The sequence below is a fragment of the Macaca thibetana genome, chromosome 2, assembly GCF_024542745.1.
Source record: "Macaca thibetana thibetana isolate TM-01 chromosome 2, ASM2454274v1, whole genome shotgun sequence".
NCBI classification, from domain to species: domain Eukaryota; kingdom Metazoa; phylum Chordata; class Mammalia; order Primates; family Cercopithecidae; genus Macaca; species Macaca thibetana.
This window is the reverse complement of record NC_065579.1, coordinates 149,292,432-149,315,913: the sequence shown is the minus strand read 5'-3', so window position 1 is coordinate 149,315,913 and position 23,482 is coordinate 149,292,432. Positions and strand designations below refer to the sequence as shown.

At 36.5% G+C, this 23,482-nt stretch overlaps 1 protein-coding gene across 8 annotated transcripts in view; it reads right to left on the bottom strand.

Moving 5' to 3' along the window:
• ZNF148 (zinc finger protein 148) overlaps positions 1 to 23,482 on the bottom strand; it is a 141,495-nt gene that overhangs the window by 18,988 nt on the left and 99,025 nt on the right. Inside the window, exon 8 of one of the 8 annotated variants that reach the window (XM_050781643.1) lies at positions 1,118 to 22,155. The exons of the other annotated variants lie outside the window; for them this stretch is intronic. Coding sequence (XP_050637600.1) covers positions 22,049 to 22,155 — 107 coding nt within the window. The 3' untranslated portion in view covers positions 1,118 to 22,048. Of the gene's footprint in view, positions 1 to 1,117; positions 22,156 to 23,482 lie in introns of those variants that run through there. 8 annotated transcript variants of the gene reach the window in all.

Below are 23,482 nucleotides of genomic sequence, written 5' to 3'. Positions count from 1 at the left end.
AACTTAGGGACTATGACATGATTTGACTCTGTTCCCCACCCAAACTTCATCTCAAATTGTAATCCCCACAATCCCCATGTGTCGAAGAGGGACCAGGTGAGAGGTGACTGGATCATGGGGCATTTTCCCTCATGCCATTCTCCTGATAGTGAGTTCTCACAAGATCTGAGGCCTAAGGCAATTTTCCCTGCTCTTGCTCACTTTCTCTCACCTGCCACCATGTAAGACTTGCCTCTTCCCCTTCCACCATGATTGCAAGTTTCCTGAAGCCTCCCCAGCCACGTGGAACTGGTGAGCCAATTAAACCTCTTTTCTTTATAAATCATCAGTCTTGGGTATGTCCTTACAACAACGTGAGAATGGACTAATACAATCTTCAACTTACAGGTTACGCCACAAATGGCACTCTTCTCCCACCTAAACTGCACAAGCGAGAGGACTGTACAATATTTCTCTTCTTTATCCTCTCTCCATATTTGGGCAATTGACAGGCCCTACTGATTCAGCCTACTAAATACCTATCAAATCTGTTCACTTCTCTCCACTTCCCACTGTCATCACCCAAAGGTCAAGACACCATCATCCTGTGGTCTAGCCTATTACATAATATCCTCCTAAGGAGTAGTCTCTCTGGGATCTATTATCTTCTTCTAATTCCACATTACAGTCAGACTCTGTTTATTTAAGTAAATCTGATCATGTTTAAAGCATATTGATGGCCTTCTGTTGTTCTAAGAATAAAAATTAAAATGGGGTCCTCTATTCATCTGGCCCCTACCTTTCTTGTGTCTGACCTTTCTTCACAATTCCCCACTCTGCTTTCTGAGCTCTAATCAAAGTGGCTTTCTTTCGATTCCTAAACTACCATGCTTTTTTCTTACCTCTATAATCATTTTCTGCTAAATTTTTTCTACAAAACTTACCCAAATCAATTCTTTGTTATGACAGCAAATGTAAAGCACTTAATACTCAAAAAATGGTAGCCACTGTTGTATTAATCAGAATGTATATGGAAATTATTTTAATAATAAAGGGTCTTCATAAAATCTGGGTGAAAAATACTTAAAATGAAACTATGACAAAGTTCACATGGCATAGTAATACATACTTGATAACAAAAGGAAACATCCATATTTAATAAATCATTACAAAGCATAGACAATAAAATTTACAAGCATCATAAATATTACCCTAACCAAAAAAGATCATGTACATTATGTGATGCAATATAAAATAGTACTTAAGAGTACAGGTTCTACAGCCAGATGAGCTGAGTTTTAATGCTGGTCTCAGCATTTCTTATTGTGAGAAATAAGCATGTATTTAAACTTCGAGGACTTTATATTCTCACCTGCAAAATGGAAATATTAATAGAATATACCTCAGACCCAAATGTTAAATGAGATAACTAATGCGAAGTAGTAATTTAAGAATGAAGCCTAGCACAGTAGTGTAACAGCTCAAAAAATGTTAACTATTAAGAACAGGAATGATGAGGTTGATAAAAAATGATTACTGCCATACTTACATATTGATTATAATTATAACCCAGTGTCTGGGCTATATATCCTAAATGAAAATATCCTTAAGCTGAACAATAAACTTGAGAAAAGGTGTAACAATGACAATTACTAAAATAAATCCATGGACTAATAACCACATACCCAATAATTTTCCTTAAAACTTTAGAAAATATCAGAATATCTTTGGTATATAGTCCTTCCAGAAGGTTAGAAAGATCATTTATCACGCTAAGTAGAACTCATATACTATGCAGGAAATTACATCATATAGGAAATCTGAGACTAAATTACAACCAATGAAGTAAGATATAAAACCTGAGAAGCTGCAACACTAACACAAAGACATGTCAATGTCAGTTAAATCAAACTGACAAAAAACTCAAAGGCATTAAGGTACCTAATGAAATAAGTAATTTTTCTGGGTATCAAACTTTTAAAATAACACCTTTCTAGTATAGAATGGTTTTCTTTCACTAGAATGCAGGGCCGTGAGAAACTTCAAATTCTGCATTTCAAACTTCAGAAAGATTGGCAATGTTTGCCCATTTTGTAAATAACAGATTACAATAAGAGATAATAAAAACTTTCCTTCCCCAAAAAGAAAGTTTAAAAAATTCTTCCTTTTTTCTGGGTTTTCTTCTGCAGAGCTATGAAATTACACATTTATATACACTGTAATATTTAAAGTAGTCTATTTCTCAAGTTCCTTAGGATGAAACAGCAAATGAGAGGCGGAAAACTTTTTTTTTTTTTTGAGACGGACTCTCACTCTGTTAAACAGGCTAGAGTGCAGTGGTGCAACCTCAGCTCACCACAACCTCTGCCTCCTGGGTTCAAGTGATTCTCATGCCTCAGCCTCCTGCGTAGCTGGGATTACAGGCACCCACCACCAGGCCAGGCTAATTTTTTTGTATTTTCAGTAGAGACAGGGTTTCACCATGTTGCCTGGCTCCTGACCTCATGTGATCTGCCTGTCTCGCCCTCCCAAAGTGCTGGGATTACATGTGCGATCCACCACGACTGGCTGAGGGAAACCGTTTCGTGGCTTCCATAGCTTAGGTTTTAAACTTCCACTTTATGAAGGAGCCATCAATGAAAACTGATCAATTACCTCTAGTAAGAGCAACATCCTAAGGAAGCCCTGTTCACAAATTAAGTATCTGAGAGTTGGTCTAGGAAGCATACATGAAAAATAAAAAACAAAACAAACAAACCATTGTCCTAATTCCAAAATAAGCTGAACACCATACATTTATGACACTTCCACATCTCACTTTTCTATCAGCCAGTTATATAGTCAGTACACAACTGGTACTAGCATAGCATCTAAGCATATTAACACTAAATAACTGATGTTCCAATGATGGCACCTAGGCAGTACAAGACCTAAATTAAAGCAATAGCAGTTACTGTAAACACCATCTAAATATGACACATGTAAAATCAGTAAAATGGCTGGACATGTAGGCACCAGTGAATTCCTACCAAACACAAATGAGTTAGAATCCCAAAACGTACAACAGATTTTAAAAAACAATGTTTACTAAAAAGTATCCTGACTTCTAACATTTTAAATTAGTCATGTCTATTTCTGACCTTGATATAAGCCCCCAGTTTCCAGCTACCTCTTGAAAACAAGTGCCCTATAATAAAAGCTCAACAGTGAAGGCTACATTAAGCCCATAATGGACTTACCAAGTCAGATGACTCTATGTTGAGTCCCCTTAAAAGAAGCCCCTTGTCATCAGCTTACTCTGCATATAAAACTGTAAAAATGCACATCAGCTTTCTTCCCTTTTAAAAAAATTAACTAGGGTATAAAAGATGAAGGACCATTCTCTCAGAAAGCATACTTTTTTCATGACTAAAATCATTTTCCTAATCAGGGTCCTGTGGCTTTTTGCCCACCCGTACGATGCCACTATTATTCTGCCACAATAAAATGATTTGCTTTTTTAATACTAGCTGTACCTTACACTTTAATTTCATATACACTGTATTTCAGAAACATGGTTTAGGTGCTCTAATTTGAGCACGGAGCAATAACACTACTTTTATGCAAAGAAATGAGAGTCAGACTCAGAATTAGTGACAAATTCAGCAGCTATCTCTTCTGGATTTGGCTGTCAATTAAATATCTAAAGAGAATAAACAAGCACTACAGACTCCAGGAACACGAAGTGTTCTGCTACAAGAGCTCTATTTCTTAAAGTATCATCTTTAAAATGCAAGTGTAATTTGCATTTCAATCTAGAATACCTGTCTTATTTCTGTCTTTAAAGCTTAAAATCTCTATTCTTGTACACCATACACAAAAAAACAGCTCAAGAAGGATTAAAGACTTAAATGTAAGACCTGAAACCATAAAAATCCTTGAAGAAAGCATGAGGGAAAGCTCCTTGACATGGTCTTGGTAATGATTTTGTAGATATGACAACAAAACCATAAGCAAATAAAGCAAAAATAAATGATTAGGACGTCAAACTGAAAAGTTTCAGCACGCTCAACAAAATGAAAAGATAACCTACAGAATGGGAAAAAACCTTTGCAAGTCATATATCCATCAAGAAAAGAAGCTAATATCCAAAATGCATAAGAAACTCATACAACTTAATAGCACAAACCCACAAATAGCCTAATTTTAAAATAGGCAAAGGACCTGAATATACATTTTTCCAAAGACATGCATTTTTCCAACATGCATATAAAAATGTACTCAACATCACAAATAATCAGGGAAATGCAAGTCAAAAGCTTGAGATGTCATGTCATACCTGTTAGGATGGCTATTATCAAAAAGTCAAATGGTAACAAATGTTGGTGAAGATGTGAAGAAAAGAAACCACTGCACACTGTTGCCGAGATTGTAAACTGATGGAGCCATTATGGAAAACAGTATGTAGGTCTCTTAACAAAAAAACTAAAAATAGAACTACCATATGATCCAGTAATTTCATTTCTGGGTATATATCCAAAGGAACTGAAATCATTACCTTAAAGAGATATCTGAATGTTCACTGTAGCTTTTTTTTTTTTTTTTTTTTGAGACAGAGTTTCACTCGTCCCCCAGGCTGGAGTGCAATGGCACGATCTCAGCTCACTGCAACCTCTGCCTCCCAGGTTCAAGAGATTCTCCTGCCTCAGCCTCCCTAGTAGCTGGAATTACAGGTGTCTGCCACCATGCCCAGCTAATTTTTTGTATTTTTAGTAGAGACGGGGTTTCACTATGTTGGTCAGGCTGGTCTCAAACTCCTGACCTCAGGTGATCCACCTGCCTCAGCCTCCCAAAGTGCTAGGATTACAGGCATGAGTCACCGAGCCCAGCCACTGTAGCATTATTCACAATAGGCAACATACAGAAACAACCCAAGTGTCTGTCAGTGGATAAATGGATAAAGAAAATGTGGGGGGGGGGTGTGTGTACATAATGAATTATTCAGCTTAAAAAAGGAAAGCCTGTCATTTGTGACAATATGGATGAACATGGAGGATATTATGTTAGTTGAAATAAGCCAGACACAGAGAGATAAACACCCATGATGTCATTTATACATGGAATCTAAAGAGACAGAACTCAAAAAACAGAGAGTAGAACAGTAGTCACCAGGAGCTGGGGTAAGGGGGAATGGGTGGATTTTGGTCAAAGGTTACAAACTTTCAGTTGTAAGATGAGTTAGTTCTGGAGATATATAGCATGGGACCTACAGTTAATAATTTGTACACATGGAATTGCTGAGAGTAAATCTTAAGTGTTCTCACCACACACACACAAGATTGTTATGTGAAGTGACGGTTATGTTAGTTTGACTGTGACAATCACTTCACAATGTATACATATATCAAAACATCATGTTGTATACCTTAAATATATACAATTTCCATTTGTCAATTACACCTTGATGAGGCTAGGGAGAGGAATAAATTATCCTCACCAGGTGATGAAAGTTTTGCCCCGGTCATGATGCTAATACCCCAAGCCTGGGAATGAACTCTGGCTGGCTGCCTTTCATCTCCAGAAAAGCTGCTTCAGTGCCTTATCCATCTGAGATACTTTATCTCAGAGCATCCCCGAGTGTGGACCTCTGATTACATGTACATACTTCTTTAAAATAATCTGTAACTTACCTATAAGAAACTAATGCTCAATATTTTCTATAGTTAAAAAAATGCAGACCAATAATATGCCAAATGGCACCCCAGTCATTAATTCGTTTAGCAAGTATTAAGTTGTTACCAGTGTCTGGTCTTCTTCCAGGTAGATGACAGCAGTTGGAATGAGTTGAACCTAAGTTTTCTGGTTTTATTGTTTGTTTATTTCTGTTTTTTGCACTATTTGACTATTTGGTTAGTTCTGAAAGCATCATCACAATCAAGACAATACATTTATCTTAAACCACAATATTTCCTTTTATTCTCTGTATTTCCTTTCTCCTGCTCCTCTCTGTCATCCCCCTCCAGGAACAAATTGTCTGCTTTCTATTCCTTTTATTCTCTATATTTCCTTTCTCCTGCTCCTCTCTGTCATCCCCCTCCAGGAACAAACTGTCTGCTTTCTATTCCTACAGTTTATGTTAATTATCATTACGGATCTTTTCAAACATACGCAAAAGTAGAGAATTCATAAAGATCCCTCACTCATCTATCACCCAGCTTCAATAATCGCTCATGTGATTCTCCCACCGTAGCCTCCCAGGTAGCTGGCTCTACAGGTGTGCACCACCGTGCCTGGCTGTAACTACATTTTAATTGTTACAAGCAAAGCATGAATCTGAAAATTAGTAAGAATAAATACAAATTAATCATATGTTAAAGATATCTTCCAAATGTAATTTATTACCCATATGATGTAAGTTAAATCTTTTAGTGTTTCTGTTTGGTAGCGAACTTTTATTTTAAATATTTTATTTTACTTATACAGTCTAACCCATTTTTTAAGAAACAGATGTTATATGAGAATATTTACATTACCCACTGAATATTTTAAAATTCATAATGTTCTTTAAAATATATAATAAAACTTAGGCTCCAAACTCAGCAGAGAAAAATTAAATCTAACTGATATGCCAAATTTTTGGTTTTGAATTTCTGACTATTTCAAAAAAATATGTTAATGTAAACTCATTACCTTTTTGCTTTTTATTTTGTATTACAGTTAGAAATATGAAGTTAATAGTACATCACACAGAAAAATAAAATTAAACATGATGTTATATCTTGGGAAATACTAAGAGGCCTTTTGAGAAAAAAAACACTTCATCAATTTGAAAAACAACCTATGGGAAAAAAATTGCAAATCACATATCTAATAAATGAAAAACTCTCAAAAATCAACAATAAGGAAAGAAACAATCCAATTTTTTAAATGCATAAAATAGCTGAACAGACACATTATTCCTCTACCCCCCAATATACAAATAAGCACATAAAAAAATGTTCAACATGTTAGGTCCTTATAGTAAAACCACGAGATACTAGCACACACTTATTAGAATGACTAAAATGAAATATAGCAGTGCCAAGTGCTGTCAAGGACACAGATCAACCGGAAATCTCATAAGATACTGTGGAGATGTAAAATGGTATAGTTCCTTTGGAAAATGCTATGGTGATTTTTCACAACATTAAACATACAGGCATACCTTGGAGATATTGCAGGTTCAGTTCCAAACAACCATAATAAAGCTAACATCACAATAAAGCAAGTCACACAAATTTTTTTGTTTCTCAGTGCATGCAAAACATGTAAAAGTTATGTTTACATTATACTATAGCCTATTAAGTGTAAAATAGCATTACGTCCAAATAAAACAAACATACATATCACAATTTAAAAATACTTTATTGCACTGGGTGTGGTGGCTCATACCTGTAACCTCAGCACTTTGGAGGCTGAGGAGGGCAGATCACTTGAGGTCAGGAGTTCGAGATCAGCCTGGCCGACACGGTGAAACCCCATCTCTACTAAAAGTACGAAAATTAGCTGGGCATGGTGGCGGGCACCTGTAATCCCAGCTATGTGGGAGGCTGAGGCAGGAGAATCGCTTGAACCTGAGAGGTGGAGGCTACAGTAGCACTTTTAATTTCCTTTAAGAACTTTTTCCTTTGCACTCACAACTTGGCTTCCTGGCACAAGAGGCCTCGCTTTTCAGCCTCTCTTGGCTTTCAACATGTCTTCCTCACTAAGCTTAATCATTTCTAGCTTTTGACTTCAAGCGAGAGGTGTGTGAATCTTCCTTTCACTTGCACACTTAGAGGCCACTATAGGGTTAACTGGCTTAATTTCAATATTGTAGTATCTCTGGAAATGGGGTCACAGTAGAGGCAGAGAAATGAGGGAATAGCCAGTTGGTGGAGCAGCTGAAACACACACAACATTTATCCATTAAGTTCGCTGTCTTACATGGGCACAGTTTGTGGTGCCCCAAAACAATCACAATAGTAACATCAAAGATCACCCATCACAGATCACCACAACAGATAAAATAACACTGAAAAGGTTTGAAATATTGAAAGAATTATCAAAATGTGACACAGAGACAGAAAGTGAACGCATGCTGCTGGAAACATGGTGCTGATAAGACGCTCAACACAGGGTTGCCATAAACCTTCAATTAAAAAAAAAAAAACTATAATTTGCAAACTGCAGTAAAGTGAAGTGCAATAAAATGAGGTATGCCTGTCCATTTATCATATGACCCAGCAATATCACTCCAAGGTATTTTCCCAGTGGAATACTACTCAGCAATGAACAGCAATGAATTATTGGTGCATCAACACAGATGACTTTCAAATGCACTATACTAAGTGAAGTCAGATTCAAAAGGCTACATACCATATAATTCAATTTATATGATGTTCTGGAAGAGGCCAAACTACAGAGACAAAAATCTTACCAGTGTTTGTCACAGGATGTTGGTAGGAGAGGGGCTCACTTCAAAAAGTACAAGGGACTCCCGGGGAGTGACAGAACTAGTCTGTATCTTGATTGTGGTAGTAGTTATGAAACTGTCAACACTCACAAAACTATACACTAAAAATGGTAAAGCTTATTGTACGTAAATTGTATGTTAAAAGAAGTCTGAGATCAACAACACATATTTCCCTTCATGGAAAAGGAAGATTTAAACTACCTATGTATATCTAAACATATCTAAACAAAACACTGGAAAAAATCCTCAGCTTTTTTGCAAAATAAAATAAATTAACATTTGCCCATCTTTCTCTAAAAGATCAAAACTTCCTGATTTATTGATAAGCAGATGCACTAAAAACTTACTGAACTTCTCGTCTGATGACTTCAATTTGCTCAGTGATTGATACAGGGTTAGGGAAGTGTCGGAGGTTTATGGAAAGGAGAATGTATGAAACATCTGTTTAGGAGAAAGATAAGTTTTTAAAAGGGCCACACAGTAAATACTTTAGGCTTTCATGGGGCCATATGATCTCTGTCACAACTACTCAACTTTGCTGTGTAGCCACAGATAATACATTAAGGAACTGGTATGGCTCCGTTCCAATAAAATTTGAATCACGACAATAGACAGGTGGAGCTGGCCCATTGTTTGAACTAAAGATCCAATCTGGATGAGCAGGAGAATGAAAGGACTAAGGAAATCATTTCCAGAAGTCATTATGGGTCCACTTAAAATCTAAAGTGACCCTAATTCACTGTGGCTTTCTGTTGGAGTAAAACAGTCAAGTGAATAAAAAGATCATTAAATTTACTTACGGCTGTAATTTAGCCAACTTAAGTACTATGTATGAGAGGGCAAGGGTATGAATGTAAGCAAGGGAGTGAATATGATAAATGATGACAATTTAAATTAAATAAGGAAAATGAAGATACAAGGAAAAAGAGGGATAGTGAAAAGGAGGTAGAATCACTGGACTGTGAGTCCTCCTGAAGACGAAGGATTGTTGAAACCTAAGCACTAAATGACATGAGGAGGAATGATAGGAGAGTGTGTCTGGGAAATAAGAAACTAAATTCACAGGAAGACTAAAGCTTGGTGAGCAATGGTCTAAAGTATGACTATGACAGAGGAAGAATAAATGACAGCGTCACCAACAAAACAGAGATCTAAGAACTGAGAGGGTGGGGCATTCAAAATAACCTGACGGGGTTGACAAGCTATTTTTCTCTTTTTCTTTTTTAACACAAAGGGCCACACATTAAATAATATTAAGCTTTGTAGACCAAAAGATAAATATCAAGGATACTGTATACAAACTCATGTAATAAGAGAGAAAACAATTTCCACAACAATTTTATTAATGAAGTGCAAACTCTAATAACAATGCGTAACTTTTCACCATACAGGTCTACTAATGAAAACACTGGAATTCTCTTTTATAGGGCTTCAAAATTAGCATTCCCTATCATTAAAGTCCATTGTAAATGTATGTTAATGCTGATCTGCAATGAGATTTTATGCATTTCATCTTTGAAACCATCTTGTCACAAAGACATACTGATAACAATCCATGAAAACGTTATTTTAGCAAGCATTATTTACCACTTAGAAGGCATTTACAAAAAATTTTATTAGATCCCTGATATTTGCCTTTTATCATGTATTACACTGGAGATTAATTACTCCCAATTAAAGAGTAGGTAGAGTTGCAGAATTAAGTGGATTCTGAAATATGAAAATTCTCTTTGCACTTGCATCAAGGTCCAAAATCTGATGAAATTGTAGTTTGAGCTTGGAAAATATATCCACTGCCTATTTGTGTGGGAATGGAGATTTTGCTTCTTGTTCTAACTTATATCACAGGAAGTACATAAAGCAGCATTTTGTGATTCAATATCAGGTACTGTCAAGATAACTTTATCATGGGAGAAATTTTACATATAGACACTGGTTTCCCTTGTAATAACAGACTGAATTTATTAAGAAACATTTTCAAGTCTTCAGCAAAAGCTAATTTCCAAAGCTATTCTTCAGTGATTGAGACTGGTGCTATTAATTCAGAAAAAGTTTAATTTTGGCTTTACATTCAAAAGCTCCCAATAAGACTTTACCACTTCTAAGATATTAAACTGCTATACAGTAGAGTAAGTCAGAACATTCAGCTTCCATAGCTGACAGAAATTCACAGAACATTGATAACAGTTAAGTCCACCAGAGCAAATGAAGTTCACTATTCACACTATTGGTTCAATGACACATAATGTATTCAAATGTTTCTCACAAAGTACTGGTCACAAATACTACCATGAAAGGCCATAAACTTTAAATGCTTTGTATTATTTCTCAAGCTTCGTAAATTAGTCCAACTAAACTATTCTGTTCCACATGTATTTTTTTTCCCCATCATTCGCTGTAACACAACTTAGCAGATCCACTTCAGTTTATATTAAAATAATGTTTTGTCAAGTTCTTTAAAATATTCATTTTTTTGAAAACACCTTGACATTTAAGTTGCATACCATTCCATTTATCCATTTAAAGTGTATAATTCCATTTTGAAACTATTCTTGCCTATGGTTCTTGCACAGAGACGAATTCTTCAGTCACTTCAAACCTTGTATTGACTTCTTGAATAAATAACAGTGTAATATTGTAGTATAAGAAGAAATGTATATTTAGGCTGGGCACGGTGGCTCTGCCTGTAATCCCAGGACTTTGGGAGGCCAAGGCGGGTGGGTCACCTGAGGTGAGGAGTTCAAGACTAGCCTGGCCAACATGGCGGAACCCTGTCTCTACTACAGATACAAAAATTAGTCAGGCGTGGTAGCATGCACCTGTAATCCCAGCTACTCAGGAGGCTGGGGCAGGAGAATCACATGAACCTGGGAGGCTGAGGTTGCAGTGAGTCGAGATTGTGCCACTGCACTCCAGCCTGGGAAATAAGAGAAAGACTCCGTCTCAAAAAAAGAAAAAGAAATATACATTCAATTTTTGTCCCCAGGTCCAGACAAAGAGCTCCTAAAACTCTAGTAATTTCCTGAATGATTGGGGTGATAAAAGCATCTTTTGTTCTAGTATTTGGTCTTTGTCCCTGATTCCTGACAGAGCTCCTAAAATCCTTTCCATTTCCTGAGTGATAGGAGCGTCTTTTGTTCCTGACACAGAACTCCTAAAACCCTAGGAATTTCCTGGGTGATAGGAGCCTCTTTTATTCTAATGAGGAGACTCTTTCTGGGACCCTAGATAGCTTCAGGATAGGGGCTGGTCACCAGAAAGACAAGGCCTTGAGTAGAAGCCTAGAAATTTCAGCCCCATTCTCCTCAACCTCCAGGAACGGAAAAAGGGCTAGAAACTGAGTTAATGATCAATCCATCATGCCTACATTACTAACCTCCATAAAAGTCCCTAAGTAATGAGGTATTGAGAGCTTCTGGGTTGGTGAACACATTCAAGTGCCAGGATGGTGGCACACCCTAAATCCACAAGACAGAAGCTCCGGTACCTGGGACCCTTCCAGACCTTGTCCTGTGGACCCTCTTCATCTGGCTGTTCATCTGTATCCTTTATAATAAAATGGTAAATGTAAGTAAAGTGCTTTCCTGGGTTCTGTAAACTGTTATAGCAAATTATTCAAACTCCCTCCCCCTGTGATTTATAGCCAGTTGGTCAGAAGTACAAGAGGCCTAAACTTGTGATTGGCATCTGAACAGGGGGCAGCCTTGTGGGACTGAGCCCTTAACTTGTAGGATCTGATGCTAACTCCAAGTAGTTAGTGTCAGCATTTAATTAAACTGTATAATAGGACACCGGCTGGTGTCCAGAGTTGGAGAAGTGTTTGTTGGTATGAGGAAAAACCCACACATTTGGTGTCAGAAGTGGGTAGAAACAGATCATAGTAATTGGTACCATCTGTCAACTCATCAATAGCCAAGGAAAGCCACTTGAAATCATCTGCTTTGTTTTTTAATTGACTATTGATGTTGATACCATGTAGGATTTCATTTGAGAATCAGAGTTCCATCAAAAAAAGTTTAAAAGCCATTCTCCTATATTAGTTTCACTCCAATTTCTTCTGTTTATACTACTATTAAATTTCACCTGTAATTATTCTTCCTCTGAAATGTCTTTCATGTCCATTTCATTCCATTTTCAGTCTTAAGGTCTTTTTCAGACCCTTATCACTTAATAAAATATACTTTGCTAGAGTATGATAGTAGTATTCCTAAGAAATCTCATTATAAAACAATCATTTCAATGAGGCAGGGGAAAGAGAGACTGAGATTAGTTTCAGAAGTTAGTTTCCTTCAGGGGAAAAAAATTTAATAGCTAATTAATTAGATCTACAATGCAAACACTGATGAGCAAATATATCCAGACTGTTATAGAGTAAGTAGCTTTAACTCTCAGTTCAAAAGAGTAATGATTTCATGTAAACTTCAAGTTTACACACAATATTCCAAGAACAGCTTTCAAATACAAAATATCACGTAAAATACAAGGGGGGAAATGAACAAATATACTTCTATTCTGCTAAGACAGTCTGTTACTACTACTTATTTTTTTGCTGCAATATTTTACTTTTTAATGTCAGAAAAGGCCTAGATAATGTTAGACATTGAGCAAATTCTCCTATTAAATAATCTAGCAGAAGTCTGGATGATTAAAGCATAGCATCAAGTATTGCTTTTAGTAGCCAGCTTCCACCCATCCTGTAACAATCAAGAGCTTCTTCAGCCTTGCCTGGTATCTCATCTTCTTAACAACAGCACTTCAAAAGTTTCCCAGCCTGTCTCTAGTATTTCTGTTGAAGGTTTCTGCATAAGCCAAACCCCTTTGGATCTGTCACAGAATCATAACATTTTAAAATAATACCTTTCAGGTTCCTATAGGTCCACTGTCTATTTCTCCTAAACATCATTTAAGAAAACAAAATGTCTGAAGAACAGGTAGAGCACAAGATTTTTCTATTGGGATAAAGTTGGACTTTCTCAGGACTCTAGAGTCACAGTGGATCAAACTCCATGTCCTCCCCCTCTATCCATTGATAAAGAACTCAAAGGTTGGTGAAGTGGGCAAGACCATATATGACTGATTTTTAAGGTGAAGAGAGATGAAGTGGGAAAGAATATATATGATTTTTAAGGTAGAGTTCCTCCATTATATAAGTACAATAGGCCCATATAGAATACTGTGGGTCTTCAAACAGCAACAAATAGGTTGTTCTTTTCGTGTTTGCAGTCATTTTGTTTTTTTCATGAATGCATTTGTCTCTTTAATTTTAACTAATCACACAAATGTAAAACAAGAAAGAGTAGGGGTCATTATTCTTGTATCAGATAAAACAGACTTTAAACCAACAGTAAAAAAAGACAAAGAAGGTCATTTTATAATGACAAAGGATTCAATTCAATAAAAAGACTTAGCTATCCTAAATATATACGCATCTAAAACTGGAGCACCTAGATTCATAAAGCAAATATGTCTAAACCTAGGAAAAGATGTATACAGCCATACAATAGTGGGAGACTTCAACATCCCACTGACAGCATTAAATGAGGCAGAAAACTAACACAGAAATTCTGGACAAGTGTCTGATTTCTCACTTGACCAACTGGACCTAATAGACCTCTACAGAATACTCTACCCAACAACCACAGAAAATACATTTTTCTCATTTGCACACAGAACATACTCTAAGATCAACCTCATGCTGGGCCATAAATCAAGTCTCAATAAATTCAAAAAAATGGAAGTCCTACCAAGCACATTCTCAGACCACAGTGGAATAAAAATAGGTATCAATACCAAGAAGAACCCTCAAAACCACATAATTACTAGAAACTAAACAACTTGCTCCTGAATGACTTTTGGATAAACAATCAAATTAAGGCAGAAATCAAAATATTCTTTGAAACAAATGAAAACAAGAGACACAACCTACCAAAATCTATAGAATGCAGCAAAAGCAGTATTAAGAGGAAAGTTTATAGCATTAAACTCCCATATCAAGAGGACAGAAAGATTTCAAATTAACAATGTAACATCACACCTAAAGGAATTAGAAAAACAAGAACAAACTAATCCCAAGGCTAAAGGAATAAAACAGAGTAGAACTAAATGAAACTGAGACCCCAAAACCATACAAAGAATCAACAAAACAAAAAGTTGGTTTTTTGAAAGGATAAACAAGACTAACAGACCACTAGCTAGATTAACAAAGGAAAAAATTCAAGTAAGCACAATTAGAAACAACAAAAGTGACATTACAACTAATCCCACAGAAATACAAAAGCTCCAAGGAGATTATTACGAACACCCCTATACACAAAAACTAGAAAATCTAGAGAATACAGTTAAATTCTTATAAACACACAACCTCCCAAGATTGAATCAGGAAAAAATTCAAATCTTGAATAGATCAATAAGGAGTTTCAAAATTAAATCACTAATAAAAAACACACCAACCAGGGGGCGGGGGGAAAGCCCTGGACCAGATGGATTCACAGCTGAATTCTACCAAATGTACAAAAGACAGCTGGTACCAGTCCTACTGAAACTATTCCAAAAAATCAAGGAGAAGGGATTCCTCCCTAACTCATTCTACGAAACCAGTATCATCCTGATACCAAAATCTGGCAAAGACACAATGAGAAAAAAAAAAAAACACTAAAGGCCAGCATCCCTGATGGAAATAGATGCAAAAATCCAGAACAAAATACTAGTAAACTGAATCTAGGAGTACAACAAAAAGTTAATTCAGTTTGATCAAGTATGCTTTATTCCCGGGATGCAAAGCTGGCTCACCATATGCAAATCAATGAATGTGATTCCCCAAATAAACAGAATTAAAAACAAAAATCACATAATCATATGATCAGCTCAATAGACACAGAAACAGCTTTTGATAAAATCCAACATCCCTTCATTATAAAAATCCTTAAAAAACTAAGCATCAAAGGAACATACCTCACAATAATAACAGGTATCTATGACAAACCACAATCAACATTATGCTGAACAAGCAAAAGCTGGACACATTCCCCCTAAGAACTGGAACAAGACAAGGACGCCCATTCTCATCACTCCTCTTCAACACAGTACTGGAAGTCCTAGCCAGAGCAATCAGGCAAGAGAAAGAAATAAAAGGCATCCAAACAGGAAAAGAGAAAGTCAAATCGTCTCTCTTTGCTGACCATATGATTCAGTATCTAGAAAACCCTAAAGACTCTGCCAAAAGGCTCCTAGACGTGATAAACAATTTCAATAAAGTTTCAGAATACAAAATCAACAGCATTTCTATACACCAACAACATTCAGCTGAGAGACAAATCATGAACATAATCCCATTTACACTAGACGCACACAAACACATACACACACACACCCCCCCATACCCTAGAAATACATCTAACCAAGGTGAAAGATCTCTATAAGAAGAACTACAAAACACTGCTGAAGGAAATCATAGATGACATAAACAAATGAAAACAATGTTCCATGTTAATGAACTAGAAGGAATCAATGCCATTAGAATGTCCATACTTCCCAAAGCAATCTACAGATTCACCACCATCCCTATCAAACTACCAATGTCATTTTTCACAGAAATAGAAAAAAACTATTCTAAAATTTATATAGAATCAAAAAACAAAAAACAAACAAACAAACAAAACGACAGCCCCAACAGCCAAAGCAATCCTAACCAAAAAGAATAAAACCAGGACTTCAAACTATACTACAGGCTACAGTAACCAAAACAGCATGGTACTGGTACAAAATTAGATACACAAACCAATGGAACAGAACAGAGAATCCAGAAAACAAAGCTGCACCTACAACCAATTGATATTCAAGAAAGTTGGCAAAAAATAATCAGTGGGGAAAAGACTCCTAATAAATGGAGTAGCGGAAACTAGCTAACCATATCGGGAAGAATGAAACTGGACTCCTACCTATCACCATATGCAAAAATTAATGCAAGACAAATTAAAGACTTAAATGTAAGACATAAAACGATAAAAATCCTGGAAGAAAACCTAGGAAATACCCTTCCAAACATAAGCCTTGGCAAAGAATTTATGACTAAGTCCAGCAATTGCAAAAACAACGAAAACTGACAGGCAGGGCACAGTGGCTCACACCTGCAATCCTAGCACTTTGGGAGGCCAAAGTAAGAGGACTGCTTGAGGCCAGGAGTTCAAGACCAGCCTAGGCAACATGGCAAGACCTGGTATCTACAAAAAAGCTGCAACAAAAACAAAAACTGACAAGTGACACCTAAAGAAACTAGCATTTCTGCATAGCAAAAGAATCAGCAGAGTAAACAGACAACCTACAGAATGGGAGAAAACATTCTCAAACTACGCATTCAACAAGAAACTAATATCTAGAACCTGTAAGGCAGTTAAATCAACAAGCAAAAAACAATTAACCCCATTAAAAACTGGTCAAAGGACATGAGAACAGACACTTCTCAAAATAAGACATACAAGCAGTCAATATATGAAAAAGGCCAGGCACAGTGGCTCATTCCTGTAATCTCAGTACTTTGGGAGGCTAAGGTAGGTGGATCACTTGAGCCCAGCAATTTGAGACCAGCCTGGGCAACATGTTGAAGCCTGGTCTCTACAAAAAGCAAAAATTAGCTGGGAGTGGTGGTGTGCACCTGCAGTCCCAGCTACTCGGAAGCCTGAGGTGGGAGGATCACTTGAGCCTAGGAGGTCAAGGCCGCAGTGAGCCCAGATCATGCCATTGCACACCAGCCTAAGTGACACAGCAACACCATCTTAAACAAACAAACAAAAAAAGAACACCATAATGACATACTATCTCACACCCCTAAGAAGGGCTATTACTAAAATGTCAAAAAATAACATATGTTGGTGAAACTACACAGAAAAGGGAACATTTATACACTATTGGTAGAAATGTGAATTATTTCAGCCACTGTGAAAAGCAGTCTAGAGATTTCTCAAGGAAGTAAAAATAGAACTACCATTTGAGCCAGCAATCCCATTACTGGGTACATACCCAAAAGAAAAAAAAAAAATTCTACCGAATGACACATGCACTCATAGGTTTATGGCAGTACCATTCACAACAGCAAAGACACACAATCAACATAGGTATCCATCAGCAGTGGACTGGATAAAGAAAATGGGGTACATATACACCATGGAATACTACACAGCTATAAAAAGAGCAAAATCATGTCTTTTGCAGCAACATGGATGCAGCTAGAGTCCATCACCCTAAGTGAGTTAACGTAAAAAATAGAAAACCAAGTAACACATATTCCTACTTACAAGTGGTAGCTAAATCTTGGGTACATACAGACATAAAAATGGGAACAACAGACACTAGGGACTCCAAAAGGAAGAGGAGGAGGAGTGGGGGAAAGGCCTGAAAAACTTCCTATTGGGTACTAGGTTCACTGATTGGGTGACAGGATCAATAGAAGCCCAAATCTCAGAATCGTGCAATATCCCCTTGTAAGAAACTTGTATATGTACCCCCTGAATCTAAAGTAAAAATTTTAACTAAAAAAAATTGTAATAACCTACAACCTTGTCAATTCACTCCTAGGTAATTAAGAGTAAACTTAATTACCTAGTATATTTGCCAGAGTATACTTTCTGGAATAGTATAATTGCAAATAGTATAATTACCGGAGTATATTTTCTGGAATAATTAAAAATGTACACTGACGCTAGGCACAGTGGCTCACGCCTATAATCCCAGCACTCTGGGAGGCCAAAATGGGAGGATCGCTTGAGCCCAGGAGTTCCAGACCAGCCTGGGATAGATAGGGAGATCCCATCTCTAAAAAAAAAAATACAAAAAATTAAAAAAGATTACCCAGGCATGGTGGTATGCTTCCAATATTCAAAAATCCTGAGGTCTTCGGGAGTTTGAGTTTAAAGAAGTAATTATTTTTCCAAAAGAATATGGTGTGAAATGATTTATCAAACAAAGCATTATATGGAGACCCAACTGAACGAATGTTTCATCTTCTGTAGAATGTAAAATAATTTTTCAAGGGGCCCTACATTAAAGGAAGGCAGGTTAACAAGTCAAAGAGTAGAGAAACTTATCTTGTTTTAGAGTACACTTTCTACAGTTTTTGAAAATATTTTAAAAGGGGAAATCAAACCATACTGTGGTCAAATAAGAAAAATAAGAAACTACTGTCAAAAGTAACCTCAGTCAGGCATGCTGGTGCACCCCTGTAGTCCCAGAAACTCAAGGAAGCTAAGGCGGGAGGATTGTTTGAGCCCAGGAGGTAGAGGCTGCAGTGAGCTATGATCACGCCACTGCACTCCAGCCTAGGCAACAGAGGGAGACTTCACCTCTGAAAACAAAAAAAGTATTTAAGTTTTGCCTACTTCCTCAAAATGACCAAAACTAAAGTAATATTACATTCCTTAAAGCTTAACTATGTTGTTCCATTTGTTTTAGAAAAATTTAAATACCTAAATTTGATTAATACATTTGTAATTATGATTAAATATTTTTGCATAAAAATATTAATTATACAATTTTTTTCATATTATGATTAACAAAACAGTAACATATTTTCCAAATTTCCATCTTTCCTCACAAAACAGTATTTTTTTTAACATGGCAGTTAAATGCCTTGGTATCTTATAATGCTTTACAAGATAAATCTGACACTCCTTAGCTTAGCATCAAGGCTAGACAATGCAATTCCAAAATCAAGCTTTCTAGACTTATCTCCTCACCCCCACTCTCCCCGTCCTTCCTGCTCTCCTCAGAACGGCTATTTACATGCACATCTTGTCTCTGCCCACTCCATTGTGAAATCCGGTCTTACCCCTCCACCCACAGACTTCCTTTCAGTGAAGCATAGAAGGCTACATACATACAGGTTACAGGCCAGGTCCAGGACTGGCTTTGCCCTTACCTGAACAAAATAAAAATCTCCCTGGTTAAAACCAAAAGTTGATGTCACTTCGAAATTTCCTTGGTATTTGATCTACCCTTTCAATAGCATATTGGTTAAGGGCACAAACTTTGAAGAGCTAGATTGTTATTTACCAGTTATACACACTGAGGGAGGTGACTTAATCATTTTGAACCTCATCTGTAAAACAGGAATACCAGTACCCTCCTCACAGGACTGTTGTGTGGATAAAGTGAGACAATTTATGTATTGGGTTACCAGTGCTTGGTGGAGAACAGGTACTCAATAAATTTACTTGAGTATCACTAGGCTTATGATAATGATGAATTCTTAGTAATTGCTAGTTTTTTTTAAACTACAATGAAGTACCTGCCTCCTTCTGGTTCTTCTAAGCCAGCATATATGACACACTGCTTGGCCTCTTGTCCAGCATCTTCAAGTGTCTGGGTGTTTGCCTTGTCTGCCTCAGTTTTAACTTCAACTGTGTGTGTTTCTGAATCTATTATCTGAGTATCTGTTTACCTATTCTTGCTCAACGATTCCCAACTTCCCTCAGTACACTGTAGATTTTCCTTCTGGTCCTGGCTTCCATCATGCCTTTGCTTTACTACCTATGGTTGCTGTGATGACACTTGACTCCCATGCAACACATGGATTACAAAGCCTAAATCAAATTCACTCTTAGGGTCACTTAAATTCTATCTCTTCCATGAAGCCACCAATCTGAATCTTGTCTGGTCTATTTCAATGAAATTCTAAAGCTAGGTCTGCACCACTGTGTTGGAAATTTGACATATGCTTCATCAAACTGTGAGTCGCAGGATTCACATGTTCATTCACTCAATGACTATATAGAAGAATGAGACCACTTCAACCAAGTCTCAATTTGTTAAAGACTTGTTAAAACAAATGCTAAACATCTTTTTTAAATATAGCTGCTATGAACTAACAAAGAACATTCTATATAGATTTGAGGGGTAGGGATACTCATCCATAAAATATACACACTTAATTGAAAACTGCGCAACTATTATAAAGCCTCTGATTTGCCATATTTCTGTTGTAAGACATAATAATAAAATGGAATCAATCTTCTGGATGACTTCTCCTATCCTCCTAAACAAAAAAAAATGTAAGTATGGTTTAATATTTTTATACATATATCAGGTTTTTATCAATTTATATATATAATTACACCATACTTTAATTATATACATATATACACACACATATACATGATTTCTTTTATTGTCTTTACTGAGATATTTTGATATATAGTGTTAAGCTTTTGTATGTTTTATGTATAACCAATCTTTTAGTAGGAATTATTAACAGCTTTGCAGATTTTAAAAAAATGGTTTCTGAAAGCTTTGTTAAAGCAGAAAATGTCAGTCCCAGCAATCCATACTTCTCTGCTTAATACTTCCTTGGCAAGATCTGTCCATGCCAGTGCAGTCTGGGCTTCAGCAATCACAATGCCAGGAGCTTGCAGTGCACACAACATTCTCAGTTATACAAACAGTATTCATTTCCTTCATCCTCACAAATTAAGAGTTAAACTCTAAGTAGGTCTTTAACATTTTCTTTCTTAAGACTTCTCTGTTAAAGCTAATTAACTATAAATTAGGGCTTGAAAAACGTGAGCAGAAAACTAATTTTTATCAATAACTGAACCATACTAAGGGAAATAAAAAGGGTTAAGCTACGTTAGTCAAGGGTAAATCAACATTCTCTCTAACCCCATCCCATTAACCCAACTGGTTTACAAAAATAAAAGTGCGTTATTATTCAGCTATTTAATACAGCTATTTAATGCAGTTGTGAATAAAAGTCATAGTAAAGAGGAAAAGAGGACTGCTGTATTTTTAGGCATGAAGAACACCAACTTAGATGACAGGTTTTCCAGTATTTTTGTATTTTTAAAGACAGAACTGTATACATCTAAGAACTAAAGGCTTAAAAAAGAACCTTATGGAAAAAGAAACCTAGTGAACATATATAATTCTGAGTGATTTCGTTTTTTCAAAAATTTCTTTTGTTTTTGGGAGGAGAATCTTTTTTTTTTTTGAGATGAAGTCTGGCTCTGTTGCCCAGGCTGGAGTGCAATGGCATAATCTCAGCTCACCACAACCTCTGCCTCCCAGGTTCAAATGATTCTCCTGCCTCAGCCTCCCGAGTAACTGGGACTAAAGGCTTGTGCCACCACATCCGGCTAATTTTTGTATTTTTAGCAGAGATCGGGTTTCACTATGTTGGCCAGGCTGTTCTCAAACTCCTGATCTCGTGATCTGCCTGCCTCAGCCTCCCTAAGTGCTGGGATTACGGTGTGAGCCACCGCACTCCGCCAGGAGGAGAATCATTTATAAAAACTTCCCTATAGAAATAGCTTCGTAACATTTTTACTAATTAAAATAAAAAATAAATTATGAAACCTGGCATAACTAAAAAGCAACCATAATTTGTATAACAGAACATCAGGGTAGGTATTCTGTGGCTTACTATTTAGAGGAATTTACAAAACTAAAATTAAAAATGGTACTTAGGTTTTTTACTCTTCAATCCCTCTTGGTGATAAGACTGGAAGTTTCTTAGAGTAAAATGCTCATTGGGTGAGAAGAAAATAACACAACTACGGATATATGCCATTCTAACATTTATTCTATATATGCATTTTTAAAATAGGCACCTTAGACAAGGAAAGGGCACGTCAGACAAAAGTACTTGATCCACAAGGAAATCTGCCAGCGATGATAAATATTTAACCTTGATATGCACTTGATCAGTAATTCTGGCCCTAAACAAAATGAACAATTAGAATTATCTTCAACCTTAGCCTCAAGTCCTCATCTTCCCTCGCACACCCAAAACATCACCTAAATAAAGGATCTGTAATATTTACAAAAAAGATAATATTCACAAAAAAGGTAAAGCTCCCATAATTGCCAAAAATAGCAGTCCTGAGGGTATTTAAAATGTGAGTTTTCAGTGCCTTAATCTAAAGGAATAAAGCTTAAACCAGAATTTCAGGGATCAGCCTTTGGATAAAAAAGTACACTCCCCTAAAATGGTATTTCATAGCCAAGCCCAAATTTAGGAAATGGAATTAAATAAACATTTTACCTTTTGAAACCAAATCAACTATGTTCTTAGTTTTAGTAAGACACAGGTTTCTTTATGGTTGGCCATAGCTACCAAGCGAGTAATGATTTTTAACCATGTTGCAAAGGGGCAGAGAACGGGCTTGGAGGCTTGAGGGACCAGGAGGAGACAGTATAATGAGACCTAAAGGGAGAAGGAAGGATGTATGGAAAATGGAGCCTTTAAGGGCTGATGGTTTTCACCAACCTTTGAGGGTCAGTTAGGTGACTCATTATTCACTTGACAATTAGAAAATGGATAGAAATATGGAAAATCTTTTTTAATGCTGTAACTATTTAAATGTATTCTTCTAAACTAAGGGCCTACAGAGAAAGAAAGCCTTCACGTGGGCAAACTTTAGGGCACTACCCTCCTCCAAAAATAAAAGCCATTTAGAAAATGAAAGAACAGTAAGAACATAATAATAAATGATGGAGACCTATTTGTGGTTCTAGATATATATTCCCAAATAGGTTTAACAAAAAACATTTTACTGCCTTTAAAAAGAATCTACAAAAAGAATCAAGAATATGAAGTAAAGAAGAGAAAACTATCTCCTTATATCAGTTCCACCTAGTGGGGAGGGAACAATAGGGCAGAATTGATTCTCTCTTCAAAAGAACTTTGCTTTGTTAAGGAACCCTAGTGATTGCTTTGCCCTGGTTCCTCTCAACTCCTTATCTTCTTCTACATTGTTCTCTATAATATAAGAACTCCAGCCTTTGCTTCTACCGCTCTTAGATGCTACTATACCTATAGGAAAGCTAAGCCATAATTGGCTTAGTAGCAGAGCAAGAAAAACTCAAAAAGGCCCAAATATAACTTTCTGCTTCTAGTCCCATTCTGCATAGCCAGTGATTTCACATGTGTACTCTGGAATCACAGAGGCTTGAGCTGAAATCTTGGTTCCATCATTTATTAGATATACACATTTGGGAAAGTTCCTTAACTTCTGTGCACTTCTTACTACCTCCTCATCTATA